The 22,138-nt window shown below is 48.9% G+C and overlaps 2 protein-coding genes and 1 long non-coding RNA gene across 4 annotated transcripts in view; 2 read left to right on the top strand and 1 right to left on the bottom strand.

Moving 5' to 3' along the window:
• Nucleotides 1-4,504, top strand: part of SLC14A2 (solute carrier family 14 member 2) — a 489,283-nt gene extending 484,779 nt beyond the window's left edge. The window contains exons 24-25 of the mRNA XM_025886617.2: nucleotides 426-475; nucleotides 3,422-4,504. Of these exons, the coding sequence (XP_025742402.2) occupies nucleotides 426-475; nucleotides 3,422-3,622 (251 nt within the window). The 3' untranslated portion in view covers nucleotides 3,623-4,504. The remainder of the gene's footprint in view (nucleotides 1-425; nucleotides 476-3,421) is intronic.
• Nucleotides 1-22,138, bottom strand: part of LOC141373732 (uncharacterized) — an 85,305-nt gene that overhangs the window by 13,761 nt on the left and 49,406 nt on the right. The window lies entirely within an intron of this gene.
• SLC14A1 (solute carrier family 14 member 1 (Kidd blood group)) overlaps nucleotides 10,841-22,138 on the top strand; it is a 45,800-nt gene continuing 34,502 nt past the window's right edge. Inside the window, exons 1-2 of one of the 2 annotated variants that reach the window (XM_073898270.1) lie at nucleotides 10,841-10,995; nucleotides 11,806-11,905. Coding sequence is in view for 1 of the 2 variants with exons in the window: in XM_025886532.2 (XP_025742317.1) it covers nucleotides 10,981-10,995 (15 nt within the window). In the remaining variant the exon portion in view is untranslated. The remainder of the gene's footprint in view (nucleotides 10,996-11,805; nucleotides 11,906-22,138) is intronic. The other variant, XM_025886532.2, reaches the window with a different exon arrangement.

Below are 22,138 nucleotides of genomic sequence, written 5' to 3'. Positions count from 1 at the left end.
ATGTGGTCTTCCTCAAGCCTACAGGTTGCTGCTCCTCACTGGAAGCCCATATTCTGTTAATAACTTGGGATGAAATATTCCAGCAGGGAGGGCTGGGATCCACTTGGCCTTGGCCATAGAGTAAAATTTTCATGTATGGTTTATGCTGCTAAATGTTCCTTTGCTAGAAAGGAAGGTGGTGGGACCCAAGAGAACCATAATGGCTCCATTCTGGCCCTTTTTAACAAAGTTCATCTTCCACCTTAGCTGTGCTGGCATTTGCCTGGGATTTAACACATTTCAAAGCTGTCAAGTAAGAGAAGCATAACTCAAGTTTTATTTAATCGGCGAGATAGCATTTGTGGCCTAAATGTCTGGGGGGCTAATGTGTAGGCTGAGCTTGAGGCACCGCTAGTCACTGGACTGTGCCTTGGTTCTCTTTGCAGCCCTGTTTGCGGCCTACCTGGGCGCCGCGCTGGCTAACGTGCTCTCCGTGGTGAGTCTAAGAACGTGCCACACCACCCTTCCTGCTGTTCCTTCCGCTCCCCAAAGCCAGTGCGAACCTCTCCTCCGGGAACCCTTCCCCAATTCGTCCCTCTCGTCTCAAATCACACTGCCTGCCTTGGCACCTGCCAGACAGAAGGAGCTAGGTCTCAAAAGTTTCAGTGTCAACTGCTGGTCCAATCAGATCCCATTGGCCTTGGGCCCACGGAGCTTCTTATAGAAGGACAATTTGACGAGCATTATCTTGTAAATTGAATTCTTTCTGTCACCTCATCCTCTAGATCCCGTTTTAAATCTTTATTATTTAATTTGTGTGTGTGTGTGTGTGTGTGTATAGAGCAACTGCCCAACTAGCTGATGGGCCAGTGTTCATCTTTGTTCATCCCTTGGCAACTCGGCGCTGAGGGGGTCGTGAGGGAAGCCTTCAGGGAAGACAGGGAACCAAGCTGCAGCCATACCTGAGAGAAGGCTGAGCTGGTGGCTATGAGCTGGTGGCTATGAGCAGCCGTCCAAGAACCCCATCTTTGTCTGAGTGCTGGTGTGAGCTGGTGTCGGAGTCAGGAGGAGCCGCATGGCCAGCCCCAGAAGAGGGTTAGGGCCCACGGCCCAGCACAGAGGGCTAGTGACTCAGCCCACAGTCAATGCCTCCCCCTTTTGGATAAGGTTTCAAGGGCACATTTTATAAAAGCAACCACAAAAAGTCCCAGTGGTCCTGAAAATGGGGACGAAGGTGGGCATTCTACCCACACCTGCCTAAATCCCTTCTTCACCCTTAGTGAAATTGGGCAGGTTGAACTTAGCTTAGGAAGGAATTTTCTAGGCAAGAGAATTGGCCTTCCCTGATACCATCCTATGTCCCCCAGTGGACTAAATCTCTCTCTGGGCCCCAGCGAATTGTGTACGTGCCTTTGCTACGACACTTGGAGTACGGTAGTGACGAGCCTCGTATACATTCTTCCTCGAACACCTTCAGCCTGTGTGCTCCTTCAGAACTGGGGCCCGGTCGTATTCCAGTCTTTATCTCTAGTACCTATTGCAGTACCCAGCACATGACAGGTGCTTAAGACATGCTGAATGACTGAAACTCTAGGGGAGCAAGCCACCACCATGGGGAATATAAGAGCTGGGGCTGAAGAGTCAGCCGTCAGAAACACGGACGGGTAGTAAGAGCATGGAGTATGGGCTCTGTGGCTCCTTGTGCTCCAGGCTTTCACATCCTGCGTGTACCCATCCTTACAGCTGACTGTCCAGGCAGTGACTGGGTGTCACGTGCTTTCCTTGGGCAAAGACTAGAAGAGATGCCAAACAGGATCCCAGGCACTTACAGGATGATTGGCCCTTTCTTCTGTGTACAGAGAAGTTAGAGGTTATACCACTCAATTTAGGCTTTTTTTTCCTAAATCAAGGTTATTTTCTGTGTGCCTATGATGTTTAAGCCACTGTGCTGATCACTCTCAAGGATATGAAAAAGTGCAGGCTATTTACTCACTCTGAAGGAATTTCTAATCTCCTTGAGGCACAGGATATAAAAATGTCGAGTGACATTTATGAGCCCCTTCGAGCCCTCCACAAATGAGAGCACTCAGGAGCTGCGTTTCTCTGCTTTCTCACCAGCATGCGTATGCACGGCCTATGTCTTCCACAATGCCACCGTCTACTCCACGGTCATGACCACGTGCTGAGGGCTATTTATGGGGTCCTTAGTATGCATGAGGCACCAACTCTCTGAGTAGACATTGTTATCCCTACTTAACTCTTGAGGAAATAGCTCTCAGACGATTGAAATGCCTTTAACAAGGTGGTTGGAGCTGAGATGTGGATCTGGGCCCGTGGGACTCTAGACCTACGTCTTTTCCCACTGTGGGACTCCGGGGGGTGCTTCCCAAAACACACTGTGTAGTGTGAGCAGGGCTTTCAGGAGACTCATTGGGTGGAATTCATTATGCCTGAGTATCTTATGGCCACGGTTCTGGCTGCCATTGTTCTTCCCCAAGTCCCATGCAGCAGCACCATCTTTGAACACACACATTACGGGCACATGGTATTATCTGAGGTCTTTACTGCTTATAATGAAATGAGGCTGGAGGTGGGGAGGACATGATTTGGTCTGCCTCAGAGTTGAGTCTGAAGGCTCCTTGTCAGCAAGCTCTCCACTCAAGTGATCTCAAGTAAGAGTGGGGAGGCATATCAAAAAGCCTCAGGGCATCTTAAGGAATAAAAAATAGGTCAACACCATGAGAAGGGGAGCTGGGAATGAGAGAGCCCTTGAGAAGAGAAGTCGCTGCCCTCCACTTCCAGGCCCTGTGACTAGGACAGCATGTCTCTGCCTCTCTCCAAATGTCTGTTCTGTCTCCCTGTGTCTCTCTGCAGTGCACGCAGTCCCCCAGTGGCCACCCAGCACTGGTTGGCCCTCCAGTCCTTTCAGACCAAGAGCTCAGTCTCTCTTAGTTCAAATTCTCAAAAGAGGGATCCAATTCCCAGGCCATCTGCCTGTGGAAGTTGCATTTGAGTCAAGCACCTTGCTCTGGTCCAATCAGTTGTGACCAAAGAGAGAAATATCATGAACTACAAAATGACTGCCAAAGCTGTTCCTTCAACAGGGGCTATGGGAGAAGGCAGGCAATGGTCATAGTTCCTAGAGTTGGAGGTATAGCCTGGCCAGACAGCCTGAGACAAAACAGGATTTCTACATAAAGCCATATTATAATAGGGTTTCAATGGCTGCATTATGAAGAACGTGGGTCCACCTGTTACAATGCAGGCAGAGAGCACTGACATGATTACATTGGCCAAGAATTAAGTATTATTCCTACCATTGCCCACGAAGCATTCTGTCCTCACCCGGGGCTGTATAGGGTTGGTAAAGGCTGATGAAACAAACACAAGCATGTGATATAACCAAGGCTTCTCTTGTGTCTCCCCCCTGCCCCTTGCTCAGTTTGGACTGCCACCATGCACCTGGCCCTTCTGCCTCTCGGCGCTCACCTTCTTGCTCCTGACAACCAACAACCCCGCCATCTATAAGCTTCCGCTCAGCAAAGTCACCTACCCAGAGGCCAACCGCATCTACTACCTATCCCAGGAGAAAAACAGAAGAGCATCAACCATAACAAAGTACCAGGCCTATGATGTCTCCTAGACTGCCTTTTTCAAAACATGTCACCATACATTCAGCCTTCAGCAGGTTGTCTGGTTCCCCAGGCTGAAGACTATGCAACCTCCCTTTCTGTCTGTTCTGTGATTTTCCCCTTAAGCAAGCCTACACCCTAGTTTATTCCTCCACATAAGGACATATGTGTGTAGTCACCATTTAGGGACCTCTCATTTCTAAGATGTACAACACTTATCAAATATACAGTTAGTTTAGACTTCATACCCATAGCTCACTCCAGAAGAGCTCCCTTTGAGGGGATTTGCCCCCCTCTGCAAAATAAGTCACATCCCTAAAAAGAACTCATCAAGAAGGAGACAGAGATTGGTAGCATGGGCCTCCAACTCAGGCATGTCATGGAGCCATGCACAGTACCAGGGAACATGCATTAGCCTGGAAGGTGATGGGATGGTTCTGCCCCAGCCCTGCCTCTAGTGAGCTCCTGCCATCTTGAGTGAGCACAGCCCTGCTCTCAGCCTTGACTTCCTAGTTTCATGACAGGGAGGGACTCTACCGTTCTCCCACATCAGAAGTGTTGATTCTTCTCTCTTGCCCATAAACTGACAAAATCAGCATGACCATCAAGTAATTACTTTGAGTAAGTAATAGATGGAGGGCTTCCCTGGAGAAGAGGCAGGAAAATGTTAATATTCTGAGATGTGTTCTTGAGTCATGAGCAGATACTCTCCAGACTTGGTGTTAGGAAACCAAAGTCACTGGAAATGCCAACATGCCTTCCTTTACAAAGTAGAAATATTTCTGGAAATGTCATAAGATGAAAACTGATCTTTTTCAACACTCAAATCATGTTTTAAACAAATGTATTTTCTTTGGTAGTATTCATAAGCATTCTCTTATTAAATGGTTAAGTTCGCAAGATGGTATCAGGGTTTTCTTAAACTGGGGTTCACCTACCCTGTTCACACATTGCCCATTTGAGGGGTTTTTCATGGTCAAGCCAGTGTCTGCCTGCGGTGAGGATGGGTTACAAATCATCAGAAGAAGGTCCGATTCGCTGACAAAGAGAATGATATGGAAATGACCGCGGTCATTGTTTTTTGTTTGAGTAGAAGCACAGGTTATTAACAACACACCTTACTTTTTAGGGCATAGTCTTTTCGTCTTGCATCCCAAAATTACAAACCCAGCCCCTCTTGAATGGCCAGTAACTCTTGTTATTTAGTTACTCTGGTTACAGCGTAGAGCTCCTAACCCGCAGGACCCCTCCGTGGGAAGCCACGTGGCTCAGCCCTCCCACCCCTCCTCCGCAGGACAGGGATAAACCTTCCCCAGCACCTCAGGGGACACCCCCCCATCTTACACTCCCAAGTCAGTGTGATGGGGTGAGGACATAAGATGGGGGAAGAAGGCAAGGGGCAGGAGACACACGCTCTATAAATGCAGCGTTAAGGAAATAATTACATTTGACCAAAATCCATCATTTGGAAAAAGCTGGTGTCTATATTTATGTTTTCTTTCCTTGTCTGCCCTGAGATCCCAGCCATCTTCTGCCGGCCCAAGAGCCTTGGGCTACCTATTTCTCTACCACGTCATACCTAGCCATTATGACTTCTCCAGGAAAACGGAACACTTCCCGCTGGAAGAAAATCCCCCACATGGGAAAGAAGAATGCGTCACACTCCAGAGGCTACCTCTGAGTTTGTGATCACACCTTGAGGCCAGGAAGGTCTCAGGCTATATTTTAATGACCATGGAGTTGTGGCTCTCTGAAGATCAGGCATCCAGGAATTTCCCCAGATGGCTGCTTCTGTTCACAATTCACTCAGTTCCCCAGAACCCTTAAGTGATGACATCGAACCATTAAAATAGCCCTTTTCTGTGTGTTTTCCACCAAAGTGTTATAATCTGGGTTTATGAAGAGCAGGAAACCCTCCACACGCATACCATTCTGCTTACTGACCACTAACAAATCCCTTCAGCTGTTCTAAGGATTTCAATATCCTCATCTATAGAGCAAACTGAGTTGGCCCAGGGTATCAAGCAAGGTGGGACTAGATGGGATAAAAGAATTCAACCCAAGAAAATGTATGAAGGCCGCAGGATTTCAAGTCTATATCAGCACCTCAATTAGGCACCAACAAGAGGAGAGAGGAAGCCAGCTCCCACCAGTTCCCAAGAGTTGGCTGTGCAAGTCAGTGCATCTCTCCCGTCACACCTACAGCTTGAAATCAGCTGCAAGGGTAGTATTTCCACCACAGAAATCAACAAACTACAAATCTGGGCTTTCTCCCCCAGACAGCCAGCTTACCAGCACACCACTGCCAGGCCGGTGTGGCGGAAGAAGAGAACGACTGTAGGGCTCCAGACCGGAGGCTCAGAAACTAGGTACTCTAAGTAGGTGATCCAGCAATGCCATGTAGACGCCATTCCACGTAAGGAGGCATCTTCAAGGACAGCAAACATATTCTCAGGCGTTAAAAAAAGCTCAGAAGATTTACCCACCGAGTCCAACACTGAAAACACACCAGATGGAAGCATCCAAATAGAATAAATACAGGAAATGTTGCAAGGGGCACAAGGAGTGCAGGGAGATTGAACACTGGTAATGTTTGTTGTTCATTAGGACCAAAGGGGAAAAAATAGAAGGAAAGTACCTGTAACAATCTAAAGAGGAATACTACGTGATGGGGGTGGGGAGGGAAAGACAAAAGAGGCAGGAGAGCCTGTTAGAGTACTTGGCTTGTAGAAAAACTGGGAAGTTTAAAAAGTCTACAAGGAGGAAGAAAAGGGTGATAAGAGTAATCACCATGAGAACAAAATTAGAATCAGAATTTTGAAACTCGAAGAAAATTCCATCTTTCCAATTGAAAGCAGCAAAGGAGGGGGGGAAACTCCCCCCCCAAAAGATAGTAAGTACAAAAAAATAAACAGAAGGTAGAAACTGGTCATAATATAACAGTAATTGAAAAAAACGTTAACTATCAAATTTGCCACTGGAAGACAGAAACCCTCAGGTTGCACTTTTGAAAAAAGACTACACAATTTGCTGTTCACAAGAAAAGCATTTAAAACAGAAAGACATAAATGTTTAAATACAAAAAAAAAAATGCAATAAGATAAATAAATAAATACAGACCAAAAGAAAGTTTAAGGCCTTGAAAGGTGAAATTTAATGGGCACCTGGGTGGCTCAGTCAGTGAAGCGTCTGCCTTTGGCTCAGGTCATGATCCCAGGGTCCTATGATCGAGTCCCACATGGAGCTCCCTGCTCAGCGAGGAGTCTGCTTCTCCCTCTTCCTCTGCCCCTCCCCTCTGCTCATGCTCGCTCACACTCTCTCTCTCTCTGAAAATAAATAAAATCTTTTAAAAATTTTAAAAAGAAAAGTGAAATTTAAGGCCAAAAAAAAGTTAAAAAGCAAAGAATGATCTATGTCATTAATCATCAGGAAAATGCAAATCAAAACCACAATGAGATATCATTTCACCCGTCAGAATGGCTAGTATCAAAGCCAAGAAACAACAAGTGTTGGCAAGGACCTGGGGAAAAGGGTACCCTCGTGCTCTGTTGGTGGGAGTGCAAACTGGTTGCCAGAGGTGAGAGGTGGATGGTGGGGGAAATGAGTGAACTGTTTTTATTTTTGTTTAGTTTAAATAAATTTTAAAAAAGGAACAAAGAATGATGTAAAAAGAACATAGCACAAGTGTACATAATTATCACAAACACATATACTACATAAAAAATCAACCTTGAATGCATCAAGCAACAGTTGGCTGAACTTCAGGGAGAAATAAACAAATCAATAATTGTAACTTTAACCAAAACCTCAGAAACTGATATATCAAGAGAACAAAAAGTGAACAGAGATATCTGAGATACAAACAATAGAATCAGTAAGTGTGGGCTATTATTTACACACAGGATTCTAAACCCTCCACTCAACATCCCCCCTCCTAAAAAAATCAAGCAGGGAACACACAAGCATCCCTAGAATATATCAACAACATAGACTATGTATCATCACACCATAAAGCAAGCTTGGGATCATCACAAAATGCTGATGGGACGTTGGCGGGGGCAGCCACCTGGAGAGCAGGTCCTCAGTATTCAGTCATGTTAAGTATACAAACCCTCTGTGACCTAGAAATTCCCCTCCCAAGTCTGTCCAGTGCTCAGGGAAAGTATGCCCTGCTTCCACGGTGGCCCTCCAGGAAGGCTGTTTGTCCCAGTGTTCACGGTGGCAGGAGAGCTGGAGAAGGCAGAGGCAAAGCGGAGTGGGGCGCGCCGTGCAGCCCCCGCAGCCGGTAGCTGCCCGGGTCCACAGAGCAATGTGGATAGATCTTAACAACCTAGTGCTGGACTAAAAATCAGAACGTGGAAAAAAAATCAGAACGTGACATTTATGATCAATATCATTTGCATTAATTAAAAATGCACGCACATCAAACAACAATGCGCAGTTTGCAATTACTCCTACAAACAAATAGAGAAAAGGCAGTGGAGTATAAAAAGGAAAAGACATGCCCACTTTGATACATTCAAGAGAGGCGCCTTTCCTGGGCTGATGAAGATCACATGCAAAGAGTAAGCACACGGGTAACTCAGCTCTGCCAGAAAAAAAAAATCTTAACTGGGTGGGGCTTAGAGTTTGCTCTCCTCAGCCCATCAGAGCCTGTGGCTGGCAATGTCCCAGTGGCCCCAGACTTGGGGCAGGGTCAATCCGCAAAGCCCCCTGGTGCTCCATGCTGCGTGCACCAACATTTGGAAACATTCTGGCCAGGCTATAACATTTAAAATATGTATTTTATATATTAAATATAATTTTATATATTAAAATAATTCTGTGCTTTGCCTCCAAATTAGATGAGCATTGTAATCCCGAGAGTAACAACAGTAATGAGCTTGTTATGTATTTCCGCTTTTCAAATGTTTTAGAATCTCAGATAAAATGTGGAAAGAAAGGGAAATTTTGTTGTTGTAGAGAATGAAAGCAGTGGAGTTGAGATTATCAGCTGGGTTCACGAAGAGTGGGGAGCTCAGAGATAATAAATTCACCTCCCACAGTCATCAAACCTAACTGACGAGTCCACCAGGTTGGGTGTGGAAAGGTCCCAGCTCTGAAGTCAGGCAGAGCCGGTTTTGAACGCAGCCCTTCTCTGTTCCTTACTGGCTGGGGTTAATCTCTCGCCTGCAGCGCATCATCTATAAATGAGGATGATGCCCGCCGAGGCGCTGTGTTGATGTAGCGCTAAGAACCCCTGATATGTAACGGGTCCACACCAGAAGCCATCCGTGTGTGGCGCTGGGGGGAGGGAGGGTCTCACACTCTTATCCCCAGGTCTCAGGCAATCCCAGTGACCAGAAATGCCCAGGAAAGCCTGGACATCATCTTGTAGGTTTCCTTTAAAATGTGGGTGTTCGGGCCAGAGGGGCCAGATCAGAACCTCTTCTTAGCTTTAAGATGCTAAGGAAAAGATTAGCTGGACACTGGACATAGCTCAGGTATGACCCAAATGGGGGTGCACCAAGGCATCCCCTCATTTCACCATGTGGACTGTCCCTCTTCCTTCCTCTCCTAACTCACGTGTTTAGGGAAACTTTCTCAAAATGATCTCCACAGAGGCCCTCTTTCCTTAATCCCTTAAAGTCACTTCTATGGAGCATAGGACACAATTGTTCTCTGCTTCAATTATATGGGTCTTTTCTCCAATTAGATTGTAAGTCCTACGAGAATAGTGGTTGTAATATACAAACCCACACATATAACACACACACACACTTATGCACACATACATACACACATGTATCTACACAGAGATACATAATACATACACATGCTATCACAGGAGTACGTGCACATATGAACACACACAGAGACGAACCCACCTATGTATACACACACATTTATGCTTTTATACAGAAATCATACATATGTACCCACATATATAAGTACATCTACACATACACACACAGTTGTTTTTGTTTTTTGTGTCTCTTCCAAGAACTAGCCATAGATGGGCACCTAGAGGCCCTGGGAAAATAATTGACTGAGGAATGGAAATACCTCTTATCCCCACTCAGTCTCCTTCTACAGAGCCCGTTCACTCAGACTGGCTGGATCTTGTGGTCTGCTTCCTGCATTTAACCACCTGCACATAAGAGACACACAGAATCTCAGGCAGGCCAGCTGCCTGAATCTTGCCTCCAAAACTTCCCAACATATACTCCTTGAATAGTGTTTAGGGAAGGAACTCTTCAGAACAGACCCACCGTCCAACCCTAAGCACGTCATCATTTGATGGGTAATAACTTCAAGCCACTACAAATGTCTTTTGCCACCATCCTTTCCTTACAGAGCCTCCATGGTTTGGACCCAGATCATGAAATGGTCTTAGGTGAGGCAGGTGGATGGGAGACCAGTAGCCCTCAAACTTGAACACACAGCAGAATCACCTATAGCCCTTGGTAAACAGAGCCCCAACCCCCAGATTCTGATTCAGTAGGTCTGAGGCAGGGCCTGAGAATTTGCATTTCTAACAAGTTCTGGCATGATGGGGACCAGGGCCCATGCTTTGAAAACCAGTGGTATAAACTCAGAAATAGGATGCTGCCTCCAGTCATCCCTTCCCCTTGCTCTGCTAGTAGTAAAATGCCATGGTTTGCAAACTTTTATGCATATAAGAATCATCGGCAGTGCTTATTAAAACACAGATTCCTGGCCCTCACCCCCAAAGATTTTGATTTAGTAGATTTGGGTGGCACCAAGAATCTGAACTTCTAGCAAACTCTCAGATCATACGGATGTTGCTGGGTCAAGGTCTAGACTCTGAGATCATTGCCTGGGCTGGATTAGAATCACCTGACTCCAGAGATCACATAGGTCAGCAGCGGCCTGGGGCCAGGTAGTTTTAAAGCTCCCAGTGTGCAGCCAGGGTGGAAAACAACTATGTTGAGCCCCCGCCATCCTCAGTCCCCAGTGGGTTTTGATAAGGGGCAGCAGGGCCGACGTGGGTGAAGTGAGAAGCACGGGGTGCCTGGAGGAGGGAGGGGTATGCGCAGGAGGCAGAGAGAATCCTCAGAAGTGATGTTCGCCTCTTTCTCAGTGTTGTTGGGTTCCAGCCCTGCACCCCAAAGGAGACTACCTTACAAAAAATGAAACCACTAAACAGGAAACATCTGGCCCAGGAGGCTGAGCAGACAAGCAAGGTTTTGCATTGGCCCCGGAAACCTGCTGGGCACGGAGCCTGGGCCCTAGAAAGGAAGACACTGAAGCAGCTGGGTCGTCTGCCGCACCTCCGCTCCCACTGCGGTTCTCAGGCAGGGGTCTCCCTGGCCCCGCGGCAGGGGCAGCGCTGGCCGGCGGAGAGGCGTGGTGAGAAGCTGCAGGGATGCTGTGTGAGCAGGTACGGATCCTCCGGATCCTCCGGGGGGATGGAAAGTGGAAGGAAGGGGTGGGAGGCAGGGACAGCAGCAGGTGCAGCCGCAGGGGGACAGACGGGTGGGCCGGTGGTAGACTAGAAGAGGCGCTCCATCGGCCAGGTAGATGTTTGAGGAAGAGATAAAGACCAGTATTTCTCCCACAGAGAAATGTGGGAGAGCGGGTGCTGGGAGGCCAGGCGGTCCCATAACAGGAAGAGGGCCAACAGCAGGCGGGTGTCAGGGGTGGCATGAGGCTCCTCCCCTCTGTGAACAGCCCGGTGGGGCCAGGACGGGCCAGGGGCAGGGACAGGGGCCAGTGCTCACTCCTTTCCCCAGGACTCGCTTCTTGAGGAGTCAGTGTGAGTCAGGAGGACCCACTGGAACATTGGAGAGAGAGTGTCACCTCTAGTGTGGCCTCAGCAGATGTGGCAAAGGGCGTCATGGGGGTGGGAGGTGAGCCAATCAGGCAGCCGGGCATTAAAAATCCTGGTAGCCAGACCAGCTCCCTCAGAATCTTGGGGTGGGCGACAGGCAGGAGCAGTTTTCAGAGCTCCCCAGGGGATGCAGCCAAGGATGGATGCCCCCGCAGTGGAAGGTATAGAGGGGCTGCGGGCCAGTGCCCTTGAACATAGTAAGTATGAGGGAAGCTGCAGCAGGAGATCCTCTAAAGGGTTATTAGGTGGGAGATAACCCCAGGCAACATTATTTTGTCAAAGGAGGGTGTCCCTGTCCCCAGGGTCAGAGTTGGCCTGTTTCCATGCAATTCTTAACCTCTGGAGCTGGACAAATTTCAGCTGTGATGCTGGCCCCACCAAAGAGCCGTGATGTCATATTCAGCCCATCCAATTGCTGAACAGAGAGAGACACTGGCAGAGCCCAGGACCCAAGACTGAGGTGAGGACCTGGGGGGCAGGACAGGGAGCCTGGGGCCGGGGCCAGAGGACCCAGCGCCATTCCTGGGCCACCAGCTTCCCATTCTCTGGGGTCCCCACCTTGGCTCCTTGGCCTCAGCGCCAGGATCTCAACAGGAATAGACTGAGCCCCTTGTGGAGAGGGGTGGGGCTTCATTGTTCCTGGTTCCTCCCCCCGCTCCCCCTCCTCAGTGAGAGAGTGACCCCGTTACACTAGAGTAGATCCCCTAATATGTCCAGAAAGAGGCAGTGCTCCCACCTCCACTGACTTCTATCTCCAGTTCTACCTCCTTCCCTCTCCTCCACTGACCACCCCATCCCTGACTGGCGAGCTATTTGCAAGTTAAAGTGCTGTACCGTCTGTCCCGTTTCCAGCCTCACAGGACCCATGCACTTACACGGCCCTCTCATTTGGTTTAATGCTCTTCTGTCACTATCTCAAAATCCTTAATAATGTCTGCACGGGACCCTGTGAATTATGTAGCTGGCTCTGCCCTGGGCTCTCGCTGGAGACTGGAGATCTCTCTCCCATGGGGACAGCATCATAGCTCCCCTCTCTGCTCTTCAACCCCCTCCGTCACCTGTGACAGCATGGGACAGCAACATGACACTCTTTATACACAAAGGGACCTCACCAAGGGAAGGGAGCACACCCAAGGCAAGAGGCAAGCGCGGAGAGAGGCGGCACCTGCCATCCTGAAGGCCCAGCACACCTGGGCTCCACGGTGCAGGGTCTGGAACAAGCCAGGAAGACACCCAGGGACATGAATCTGGCATAAATCTCTTAGTAGCCTCCATATTCTTTAGGCAAACCCTAATTTTAACATAAAATGTGCTACTGACTGTACAACTTAACATTTAATTTTATGTTGTCTGGTGTTGCTAGTTTCACCTGGGTGGGTCTTACTTCCAAAAGGAGGTGGCAAATTCTGAGGCCAGGGACCTCAGCTCATGAGCACATGAACACAGCACAGGCGTGGGCTCAAGCACATGGCTGGGCACAGGATGTCCTTGCGGCTTGATTCAGTTGTGTGCGCTCCTAGGACTGTTACCTGAAGGAAGGAAGGGGCCGGGAGAACTTCCTTGGAGAGAGGGAAGCCGTGTCTGAGTGTCAGGGGTGAGGGCTGGGCGTCTGCAGAGCTGAGTCCAATCCCAGCCCCGCCGCGGGCTGCGGCCGCTGCGTGACTCTGTGTCGGGCGCGCTCTCCGCCAGCCTTGACGTCCTTATCTAGGAAATGGGAGTAAAAGCAGCCCCCTCCCAGGTTTGTCGGGAGGTCCAAATGAGCTCGGCTGTGCCGCCTGGTGCATTTGAATGTGCACCGGGATCTCCTGAAGAGCTTGCTAAAATGCGGGCTCTGTGTCAGTAGGTCCCAGATGGGGTCTGAGCTGCTGCAATCTGCAAGTCCCTGAGGGATGCTGACGCTTCTGGTCTCCCCGCCCAACTCTTATCAAGACGTTGTGCGGTGCCCGGATGCGCAGCATCTGCATTGCCTGGGAAACTTGTTGGAAACGCAGGCCACCCTGACCTACGGACTCAAGAGACTCAGGGGGGTGGGGACGAGCGATCTGTGTGAACAAGCCTTCCAGATGCTTCTGATGCAGGTGCGTTTGAGAACTACTCAGCTCAGCACGGTGTTTTCTTTTCCATCACACGAATACTGACATAAGTACCTGTTAGGTGCCTAACTAACACTGTGCTAAGTGACGTGGTAGGAGCAAAGACCCTGGAACCCCCCTGGTCTCTACCTGCTTAGAATTTAGTTAGGCGGGCACCAGCTACTGTGTATACAATGGGGGGAGAGGGCATGTGGGGGGGGTGCTTATGGAAAATGCAGATTTCGGGTTTTCTACCACAGGAGATTTTCTTTACCCCCAAGAGATTTTGATTCCGCAAGTCTAGATTTTTCAAAAGGAACCCCAGCTTTTTCTGACCCTTATTCTGTAATCCAGGACCACACTCTGATAAACAGTGCCTTAGAAGGTGACACGAGAAAAACTCATTGGAAGATAACCGGCTGCCAAACTGTGTGCTCCAGACAGCTTTTGGAGCGGGAAGAGGTTGCTACAACCTGGTGAGCCAAGCAGAATACCTCGGATTCCTTGCAATGTCGGCGGGTAGGACCGGGTGGGACGGACACAGCCTTAAGCCCAGCCCTTTATGTGACTGCTCAGTTACTCTCGCAAGTCCCACACGGTTGAATGTCTCATTCCCACTTTGCAGGTCAAATGCCCAGGGATCTAATAAGTTAAGCGGCATCTTCGCATATACCGGGCGGGTAAATCTCACAGCCGGAATTCACACCCGAACCCCCGGGGCTGCCCCGGGAGGCTGTGGAGCAGGGGCGGGGCTTGAGGGCTGTGATGGTCCCATCATTCGCGGATGTTAGTTTGCTAAGGGCGGGCCCGGCGGACTAGGGACCAATGAGAGCAAGCAGCCCGGCCGGGGTCTTCGGGCCAAGGAAACTAAACAAAGGAGGCTCAGAGCTTTGACCACCGTGAAACGCTTGGAGACCTCCGGTGGGTGCGGGCAGTCATGACAATGGAAGGAAGCCACAGTGGTATAAACAGAGCTTCGGACGGACGTGGAGTCCAGAGGCCTCGGTCCGTGTCCCTTTTCTTTCTAATTGTGACCGTGAGCCAGATATTTCCTGTCCTTGAGCCTGTATTCTCACCAGTAAAACAGAGATGATAATCCCTGGCTTGCCTGCCTCAAGGGTTGCTGTGAGGGTCACACGGGTTTACGTGTTCTGGAAACTATAAGGTGAGGTACCGTTAATACTCTCGGCTAAGCTGCCTTCGATGGTACTGGGAATGTTAATAGACTTAGTCCCAGGAGAACTGTTTTCCCTGTCTTTTCTCTAGGAATATATTTACAAAACCTGTATGTCCTTAGCACCATTTCAGCTCAGGCAGCTAACAGCTCTTCTTTTAGAGTGAAGACTCAATTTAGAAATAAAGATTTCTTTTCATACACAATTCTTGAGATTACCCCCGCCCAGGCCTCTATGGAGGAAAGAATTTATAGGAATTTTTCTTTAACACCTGTATTGAGATACCATTCACATACCATATAGCTCACCCACTTAATGATACAGTTCCAGAGAATTCTGCAAACATCACCACCATCGATTTTAGAACATGGTCATTACCCCCCAAAGAAACCTTGTACCCATTAGAAATCACTCCACATTTCCCCCTAACCCCTCCAGCCCTAGGTAAACATTAATCTACGTCTAATATTAATATTAAACAGTGGGGTTTTTTGAAAGGGTGGTCCATGAACCACCTGCATCAGAATCACTTGGATGGTGTTTAAAAATGCAGATCACTGGGGCCCCTCCACACCTCGTGGTCAGAAACTCTGGCGCTAAAGCCCAGAAGCCGCACTCCCAGCTCTGGGGTGATTCTTGTGCACATCAAAGCTTGAGAACCGCTGTTTGTCCTTGGATTAAAGGACAGAGCCAAGCTGTGTGTGGAGAGATGCGGGGAAGAGGCCGACAGGTACCTAGGACCAAGATGGCTCTTCCCGTCCCTTCTTCCTTTCTCGTCCCCATCTTCACTGCCCACCTCCGTGCCCTTCAACATGTAGACACATCCGGAGAATGGGAATCACAGAACTCAAGCTCAGGAAGTGCTCCTTGGCCTGTGATACCTCCAAGTTGCCACCAGAGGGCGCCAGAGCATCTCCAAAGCCAAGCCGGTCCCCCCCTTCCAAGTCAGGCTCTCCACTCAGGGTTGTCTCCGGATCTCAGGCTTGCCCCCCACCCCACTGATTCTCAGAGGGATGTTGGGCCGCATGAGGTCGAGTGGCAGCGCTCAGACAGCCTACAACAAATCTATTTTTAACATATATCCAGAAAAGTGAAAAAATCACAAGTGAACACTTCATGAATGAATTTCCAATAAATGAACCTACTCATGTGATCAAGAAACAGAATATTAGCAACATCCAGAAGCCACTCAATTATTGTATTTAAAAATGCATTTCTAACTATTTAAGCTTACAATTTTAAAAGTGAGCTATTAAGTTTCAAATATGCGAGTGGTTACTAGCTTTTCGAAGACATTTTTAGAACATACAGAAGACAAATGCCCCTGAGGAATCCACTTCCTTCTTTCTGACAATCTTTCCCTCAGTTCTGAGGATATGAGCTGGATGGGGAGAAGAGGGGTAGCAGATAGAAATTCCAAGTCAGCTCTGCTTTTAAAACCACTTCTCAGTGAGAGAAACATCCTCACCAGGAGCAGTTCTCAAGCAGACACCACACTTAAGGAAGCTTCTGATCAATAGAAAGATTTTGAAACCTCCTATCATTACAGAGAATCACAAATAAATGCGGGGGAAATAGGAAGCAGGCAGATTTTTCTTACTCCTCCCAAATTTTAAAAAGGCAAATCCAACTATGTGTTTTTGTTTGCTTACAGTGGGTGGTAGTTATTACTTGTATTCTTTACACAAGGGATCCCCAATATACTCTAGTTTGTATTGTCCATATTTAGAGCTTAGAGCATAATTTTGCTATTTTAAATGGTCGGAGAGGTTCGTAGGCCCATCTTTTCTTTGATAATGTAGTATTTTTCTCAAATGTACTTTTTCTGATGCTGGGTCCTTGGAAGTCCTTTGGATATACTAACTCAATGCCTGGTTAGTACATCCTATCACAGGGAAGCAAATGCCAGAGTGCACGGTCAATCCAGATGCCTCGCACAAGCATGATACAGTACTGCCTTCCTTGGGCACCCAAGTGGGGGCTGGCCTCACGGGCTGTGACCCCACAGCACACACCCTCCCATGTCATCGGGAGGCTGTTCGCAACCCACAAACATGCCATGTTTCTCTGGGCGGACACTCAGCTTTCTTCCTGAAAGGCTGCCCTGTCTTTTCCTGCCTTCACGAAAGTGCTACTCAGAGGTCAAGGGCCTTACGAGGCCTGTATCTTCAGTAAAGCTTCCTCTGCCTACTCCAGACACCACTGGAATTATCTAAACTCTTCTAGCCTGAAAGTGTGTCTGCTGACAAGTTAGCACTTCATTGCACATCATCTTGTATCATGGAAGAGAGCCCTAAAATCTGCTGGTTCTTGATTAAACCTGACAGGCGTCCTGCCCCTCCCAGAAGCCTGCATGATGCGCTTCCTTGTAGGCAATGATTTTACACATCCCTTCTGTGCTGAGGAAAGAGTGCCTTTCTGCCCATAGCAGGACCATTGATCACATACAGCCTTGACCCGGACGCTAATGTCTCCTTGTGTCGTATGACTACGCCAGATCTGAGAACTATCTTCCACTTTGTTTCATCTGCTCCGGTCCTGGACTTACCTTCATCCACAGTAAGGTGGGAAATTGGGGGTGAATAAATGGCAGCTAACTGCCTCAGAGCACGGCCGATAGCCTGAGAGAACATTCTGAGTCTTGGGTTGGCAGGAAGGCTGCGAACTGGCCAAGGCATCGTGAATTTCCAGCCTAAGATCTGGGATGTAGGGCGGGGAGGAGTCAGCCATACCACATCCCCACCCCCAGTGTCTGAAGAGCCCAGGCCTCCTGGGTTTAGGGTTAGCCCCCATAGAGAGCTAAGGTTGGGACCATCCCATATCATCCACACTGACCTCCACCATGGAGGCCCTGGAGATGCACGCCTCCTTTCTGCACACCCCGCCCCCCCAGGATGATTCCTTGCCCCAAGGACTGGCCAGCCTGCATGCTTGGAGCTGGGGCTCAGCCCTCCCCAGTTTTAGGACCATTTTAGAGGCAAGCCAGAGCCTCTCACCACAAAGGCTGGCCTGTAAGCTTGAATGTTGGCTGCTTGGGGCCTGTGGCTGATTGACCTGTGGCAGGAGCAGATGAACAGGGGATGGAGCCCTGCCCCCTGGACCACACATCCCAGTCACAATGCTGTACCCTGCTCTGAGGGCCGTATTTGGGGGAAATCCACCCCCATCCCCTTCACATCAAAGACACACGTATCTCAGTACCATGCAGGAACTCACCCTAGGCCTTCCAGTCCCCATAGTGATGGAGTCATTCCCCCATTTATTCATCCACCTACTCAGCGAAGAGCTGTTGAGGATCCCTATGAGCCAGACACTGAGCCCAAAACTGGGACTAACAGCAGCGAACAGGACCCGCCCAGACCCTGCCCTCAGGAAGCTTGCAATCTAGTGGGCAAACTCAGGGAAGCAAATGCTCACACCCTTACGTCATGACAAACAATCAATGATCTAGGCTGTGAGGGAAAAGAGAAGCGCTCTTGGGGGACGTGGGCCAATGCTTGCACTCCTGGCCCACAGACTCACCTTCCCGAAAACAAGGAGTCTTAATGGGGGACAGTTTAGCCACCCTGCCCCAGGGGAGGGAGCGCAGATGGGCTGGGAGGTGTACCTTATAACGGGCGGTCAACTGTGTCCTGCTCTAAGGCAGGTCATACAAAGTACAGTTCAACACAGGTGGGTTTGCCTTTTAGCCAAAGGGCTTGTGTGGCAGGGTGGGGTGGAGAGTTATGGCAGAAGCCCGAGGGCAAAAAGGCCAAGGAGTCCCAGAGAGAAAACCAAGTGGTGGGGCCTCCCAAGGAAAATGCTCTGGGAAGATCCCAAGCCCCCGAGGGGTAGGGGTTGCACCTGCAGTGTGGGGGGTGTTTGTCCTGTGGGCAAGACTCAGAGGCCTCTGGCTGGACCCCAGGTGCCGCTGCAGGGACTCCCCGGGCAGGAGGAACCTGCCCCTGGGCGCGCAAGCATCCCCCTCTCGTGACCGGTGATAACCTGTCATGGTGGCCGAGGGCTGGAAGGCTCTCGCAAAGCCTGTGCGAAGCAATCAGCACGAGGCAGAGGGTGGGGCCAGTCAGAGGGGGCCGCTGGAGTCTCAGGGGATGATGAGGCTTCTCCTGGCGTGCTGCCCGCCACCAGCGTGGCCCAGCGTGTGACAGCGCGCTCCATGCTGCCCCCTGGAACGCCACAGTGACTCACTCGGACTCTCCATGGAGTCTCCAACCAAGACATTGGAATTTGTAAACTGTTGCCACTCTGGGGGTTTGAATCCATCCCTTTTCACCAAGTCTCAAAGACAGGGATGCTTGAGAGGCTGCTTCCAAAACTTTAATATGCATGCAAATCCTGGGGATCTGGTTAAAATGCAGATTTTGATCCCCAAAGTCTGAGTGGGGCTTCCTTTCTGAAAAAGCTCCCACGGGTGTCGAGGCTGCTGGTTTGCAGGCACCTTAAAGACTTGAGAACGTGAACAAGAGTGAATAAAATGAAACCCTCCCCTATCCTTCCTAAGTGCGGAGGGTCAGCTCTACCACCCATTACCCACTGGGCAAGCATTTGTTGAGCCTCAGAACTGAGGCAAAGATTGGCAGAAAGAAGGAAGTCAGAGGTAAGAACTGTTTTAGATGGGAATAGTGTCAAAGATCCCCTTTGCCTGAATGCCTATCATGTGCCGTGATCTTGTCCCATCTTTGGATTTGGCAAGGGGCGTATTATTGATCTCCATTCATTTCATAATGTAATTAAAGTCTGGAAAGGTGAAGCAATCTTCCCCAGGGTGGGAGCGCCGCTGGAACTTGAATCCTTGACTGTCAAACTCCAAAATCCAGCAGATCTCACTATGACACACGTCCTTGTTTTGGAGGGTAAGGAAGTAACATTAAATTTGTCCCGCGGTTCTCAGCCTTGCTGGTGTGTTAGAATCAGCAAGAGGACTTTTAAAGCTCCCACACCTCAAGCTGATTACATCAGACTCTCCACTATCAGTATTTTGTAAGCTCCCCCGCCACCGCCCCCCCCCCCGCACCGTAATGCCAATGTGCAGGCAAGACTGGGCGTCAGAGTTAGTCCAGCTCCCCTTCTAATAAACAGGCAATTGAGTAGCTGATGGATGAAGTCCAATCTCGTCGGAACCAGTACCTCTCAATTCCTACTCCAGGACTCGGTCCAAGAAACCAGCTAAACACAAAACAATGTAGTAGGGTGAAGCAGGATGGGACAGGTATGGGAGGGAGGGGATTGCCAGGGAAAAATATGTAAGAAAAGAGCCGAAAATGTCCGCCAACGCTAGAGGCACTATGCATTTAGGAGCTGAGAGAAGATTCTGAAGAGAAAATCTCACCACACTGAAGTCCTTGAAATTAGAACACCTCACTCATCTCTGAGTCATCCCAGTGTATGTTAGATGATGGATAGATGAGTGAATGCACGGAACAAGGAGGGTGGGTGGGTCCCCTAGACCAGGAAATCTGGGGCACAAGGTGAGCAGAAAAATGGGACTCACACTGGGGTTGAGGGTAGAGGCAATGATAGGAGGAAGGATTTCACCTAATATAAAGCTGCCGTTGGGTAACTTTTTTCTCCTTCCAAGGCTGTAATAGATATTAATTTAAAACTAGTTTCTCCCTTTAAAATATTGGGGGTGAAAAGCTATTGAGAAACGGTGGTCAGCCTTACATGGCACTTGACTCCTTCTCTGAGATTCTGTAAACCCCAGATTCTGCAAAAACATGAGTCAGGAGGAGCCAAAACTCTGGGTGATGGATTAAGAGTCTACATGGGGATATTGCTTTGCTCATCCCTTGTCAGGGTGTTTAAATTTCTTACCAGATTTTCTTTCCTCACTCAACAGTGTTGAATTCATTCATCATCAATATCTTGTGTGGGTTTAATTATGAACCCACAGCCCCTCGTCTTCAAAGACAACATTGCCTGAGCCATGTCTTAGATGTTCCTCTACAAAGAGGAAGGCCTATTCTGTAACCACCCAGGCTCCCCTGGTCCACTTTGTGACCTTGGCTGACACCGGGTATAGCTGGTTGGTATCCAGTGTGTCATGCATTTGGGAGGTAGAGAGCGAACCATCCTATTCAGGAATCAACTCTGTGACTTCACTCCTATCAGCACATCCCAACCAGCACAAGCTGCATATGACATAACTGAATATCAGCCCTCTCTTCAAAGTTGTTCCTTGATCCAGGCTGGGAGAAAATAAATAACCTGGCTGAAAGGGGAAAGGACTTCCCCATTGGCAATGGTGGTGCCAGGCTATCCCACCTTCTTTTCCCGGCCCAACTATGAAATAAAGCTCAACTCCCTAAGCTTGGAGCCAATATCCCTATACCTTTAATGGTGAGGAAGCAACTGAATGAGTTCTAAATTACTTTCAAGAGAGAAACAGGGTCATGCCACTCCCCAACCTTCATTTTCCCCAACACTTCAATCCCTTCCTCAGTCTACTCTGAAGAGATTGAAAAGAGTCTCCCCCTAACCTATTGTCTCTCAATGGGATTTTTTTTTTTAGTACCGAAGAAACAAAAAACCAGCAGGACCATCACTAGCCAATATGACCCCTTATGCAAAGGCATCCCAACATCCCTTTCCTCAAGACATTTTAGTGTCATCTGCAAGAGTTTTGTTGCAATAAATACATAAATGTTTAGGATGTTAATGGTACCACTTTAGACATAGTTCATTTGTGCAGTGCACAACCTGTACATCCTTAGGCCCTGGCTGTGGAAACCGGAGACCTATATGATGGACCTTAACCTGACCTGAGTTTAAGTTAAAAACTGGAAAGAAGGGGGACATCTGGGTGGCACAGTTGGTTAAGTAACCGACTCTTGGTTTAGGCTCAGGTCATGATCTCAGGTTCATGAGATTGAGCCCCTCCCTCCCCCCCACACACACACTCGGGCTCCATGCTGAGTGCCGAATCTGCTTCAGATTCTCTCTTCCTCTCCCTCTGCCCTTCTCTCTGTTTGTGCAGGCACTCTCTCTCTCTAAAATAAATAAATCAATCCTTTTTTTAAAAAAGATTTTATTTATTCATTTTGAGAGAGAGAGCACAAGCAGAGGCAGAGGGAAAAGCAGACTCTCAGCTGAGCAGGGAGCCCGACATGGGGCTCGATCCCAGGACCCTGAGATCACGACCTGAGCTGAAGGCAGATGCTTAACCATCTCTGCCACCAGGCGCCCCTAAAAAAATAAATCTTTAAAAAAAAAAAAAGCCAAGCTGGAAATGAGGTGATGCATGGAAAGGAGACGTCTAATAGAAGTCATGGGGTGGGGGGCGGGGCCGGAGGTTCTCTCGCCCTTGTGTTGTGTGCAGGAGGAACAACCAGCTATTAAATGGAGCTCAATATTCGCATGACTGCACTCGAGAGCTAGAAATGTAGGCGCCTCCCGGGCTCCTGCCAGCATCCAACCCGCAGCTCCCCTGGCAGGGCAGAGACCCAC

This window comes from Callorhinus ursinus, unplaced genomic scaffold, assembly GCF_003265705.2.
Source record: "Callorhinus ursinus isolate GAN/ISIS: 27379988/994484 unplaced genomic scaffold, GSC_fseal_2.0 scaffold11, whole genome shotgun sequence".
NCBI classification, from domain to species: domain Eukaryota; kingdom Metazoa; phylum Chordata; class Mammalia; order Carnivora; family Otariidae; genus Callorhinus; species Callorhinus ursinus.
This window is presented reverse-complemented; position numbering and strand designations above follow the sequence as displayed.